This window comes from Castanea sativa, chromosome 11 (genome assembly GCF_040712315.1).
Source record: "Castanea sativa cultivar Marrone di Chiusa Pesio chromosome 11, ASM4071231v1".
Taxonomy (NCBI): Eukaryota; Viridiplantae; Streptophyta; class Magnoliopsida; order Fagales; family Fagaceae; genus Castanea; species Castanea sativa.
In genome coordinates, this window is record NC_134023.1 from 60,910,481 (window position 1) to 60,913,887 (window position 3,407).

General features: G+C 39.8%; 1 protein-coding gene across 1 annotated transcript; it reads right to left on the minus strand.

Annotated features, from left to right (window-relative positions):
• Positions 1-414: 414 nt before the first annotated feature.
• LOC142616862 (uncharacterized) lies at positions 415-1,818 on the minus strand. The gene has a single exon (XM_075789620.1). It carries the CDS (start codon positions 1,816-1,818, stop codon positions 415-417), a length of 1,404 nt encoding a protein of 467 aa, XP_075645735.1.
• Positions 1,819-3,407: the final 1,589 nt, after the last annotated feature.

Consider the following 3,407-nt stretch of genomic DNA (forward strand, 5'->3'; position numbering starts at 1 on the left):
TAAACAAGTTTGATTCAATAAATAGAATCTTAAAAAATTAGCAAGAATTGAAAATAAAGAGAAGAATTAGTAGCAATCTCACATTACTATAAAATCATGCAAAAAACATTATCTATAAAGACTAATTTGTGTCATTCAAACCTCTAGGATTAAACTATAGTGTCAATCTTCGTAATGGACACACTTCTATTCACGGAGGTTCAAAAATAACTTTCTAATGTTTTTCCTTAGAAAAAATATAAATTATAGAAAAAAAAATGTGGGAGAGAAAAAAAAAAACTGTGTGACAGAGAATAAGAGCAAAAGAAAATGTATTAGGAAAGTGTGTTGTTATGGGGTATTATATGAGCCACTAATAACAATAATATATATATATTTTTTTTTTTTTGAGAAGGAAGACTTTTATTAAGAATACTAAAGAGCAGCCAAATCAGCCTGAACAAAAGGTAAGGTGCAAGATGGAACATCCTCCATCCACACCGTAAAACTCTGTGTTGTCAAAGCTAGCTTAGCTAAACTGTGAGCAACTTTATTCCCATCTCTCTTAACATGAGAGTATGACAATTGAGAATAAAAACCGGAAAATAAGGACACGTCATTCAACAACTGGCTGTAAGGAGTCAACCCGCATTCCTTGCTTGTTAGGGACTTAACTACCACTGCCGAGTCACCCTCAATAATGGCTCTCTGAATACCCAACTCACTGCCAAACTCCACAGCCTTACTAGCTGCCATTGCTTCAACTTCCACGGGTTGGTAAGCTTGGTCTAGCTGCTGAATAAGTGATGCAATGACCTCTCCATGATAGTCCCGAACCACAATGCCAATCCCAGATTTGTTGTCCGTAGTGGAAAGTGCTCCATCGTAATTGATCTTATAGCTGTCAAGTGTAGGTGCTGTCCACAGTCTTTGATGCGTCGGGCTTGAGCTGAAGCGGTTCAGCTTGAGATTGTGTCTACGAATTTCTGTCCAGCTATCTTCTGCCATCTTTTGCAACTCTTTGGTAGGGCAGCAAGGTTGATTCAATCTCAGTTTATTTCTTTGGTTCCATATGCTCCACACCTGAATAGCAAAAAGTTCCAGCGGCTTCCCATTTCCAAGAACCCATTTGCACAACTCTTTGAAATCTGCAAAACGAAGCCTTGAGCGGAAATTCCATCTGTCACCTACCCATACCTCATTCAAGCTCGTGCAACTCCATAAGGCATGCAAGGTATCTTCAGCTGTATCCTCTGCTTGTAGGGAGCAACGGTCACAACTGGGATTTTGTGTGATTGTTCGCCTTACCAAATTCTGCTTAGTTGGAAGTGAGTTTCTACAAGCCCGCCATAGCAGATTTTTATATTTGTTTGGAATTTCCATGGACCAAATGCCCTTCCACAAAGTCTTGTCCTCCTTCGAATGATTGCCATCCCCTAAGTTTTCCTCCAAATCTTTTAGGAATTTGTATCCGGATTTGCAAGTGTACTGCCCATTAGCAGTGAAGGGCCAATACAAAACATCTTCGGTTTGGCGATGAGGCAATGGAATCCTTTGAGCAAGTTCCGCTTCAGCTGGTATGAGCACTCCCTTAAGAATTTCAGCATCCCATTTACCGGTTGTATGGTCTATAAAGCAGTCCACGGTGGCATCTTCCATAGACTCTATAATTGGGGATGAGATCAATGGAGGGTGTTTTATGGGCAACCAATGATGCTGCCATATTTTGATGCTCTTTCCATTACCCACCCTGAATCTAGCTCCCAATTGTATCACCTCTCGGCCCTTCAAAATGCTCTTCCAAGCGTAGGAACCGGTTATCGATTCTTTTGCTTCCATGAAAGAACTATTGGGAAAAAAATCTTGCCTTAAAAATTCTGTAAAATAGAGTATCTTTATTGTGTAGGAGGCGCCATGCTTGCTTGGCAAGGAGGGAGTCATTGAAAAGAGCAAGTTCTCGAAAACCCATTCCTCCATCTAGCTTAGATTTTGTCAACTCTGACCATTTAACCCAATGTATTTTTCTCTTGTCACCTCGTTGCCCCCAAAAGAATTTTTTAATCATTGCTTCAATTTCATGGCAAAGGCTCAAGGGCAATTTGAAACAACCCATGGCATAAGTAGGGATGACTTGCGCAATAGCTTTGATTAGGACTTCTCTACCGGCCTGAGATAGGAGCTTCCCCTCCCACCCTTGTAATTTCCTCGACACTCTCTCCTTGATATAGTTAAAGCTTTCTTTTTTTCTTCTTCCTACAAAAGAGGGCAGCCCAAAATACTTCTCATAAGACCTTATTTCATTCACCCCTAACACATTTTTAATCTCCTCTTTAACATCATCATTTGTGGACTTGCTAAAGAAAAGAGAAGTTTTTTCTTTATTTATTTTTTGCCCCGACACCTCTTCATATTCCGCCAAAATTTTGAGCACGTTTCCACATTCTTGCGGATTTGCCTTACAAAAAAGCAAGCTGTCATCTGAAAAAAATAAGTGTGTTAATTTGGGACCTCTTTTGCATATTGAGAAGCCATTGATCTCCTTTGCCCTTGCAGCTCTTTTGATTAAGCCATGTAATCCTTCTGTACATAATAGGAAAAGGAAAGGAGATAGTGGGTCGCCTTGTCTTATGCCTCTTGTTGGATTGATTAGCCCCTTTGGATCACCATTCACCAGAATTGAGTATGAGACTGTACGAACACACTCCATAATCAAACCGATCCACCTTGAGCAGAATCCCATTTTTTCCATCAGCTTTTGAAGATAATTCCATTCCACCCTGTCGTACGCCTTGCTCATGTCTAGTTTTAGCGCCATAAAACCTGTTTGTCCTGATTTATGATTTTTCATACAGTGCAAAGTTTCAAAAGCTACTAAGATATTATCAGAGATAAGCCTATTCTTTGCAAATGCAGATTGATGCTCAGTTATAAGATCTGGCATGAATTTTTTTAATCTGTTTGCAAGGACTTTTGAAAATATCTTATACAATACATTACATAGACTGATAGGGCGATATTGAGAGACTGAAACAGGATTCTTCACTTTAGGAATTAGAGTGACAAAAGTATGGTTTATTGGGTAAGGTAAGTTACCTGAATTCAGCCAAGCTAGTATTGTGGAAGTTACCTCTCCATTCATAATCCCCCAAAAGTGCTGATAGAATAATGGTGGCATCCCATCAGAGTCTGGTGCTTTTAGGGGCGCCATTTGGTTTAGTGCTTCCTGAATTTCCCACTCCATGAACTCCCCCATTAGTTGTTCATTAATCTCATCCGTGACCAACCTTGGTATAAAGGAGAGAGCACCTTCCTCAATTACTGAATTCCTTGCAGTGAACAATTCTGCAAAATACTCCACAATGATGTCTCCAATCGCTTCTGGTTGCTCTTGCCAGTTCCCCCTTTTATCTTCTATTCCACTAATGGAA

Excerpts from the sequence above, each read along its gene's own strand:
- LOC142616862 (XM_075789620.1), bottom strand. The coding sequence starts at position 1,818 with ATGGAAGCAAAAGAATCGATAACCGGTTCCTACGCTTGGAAGAGCATT.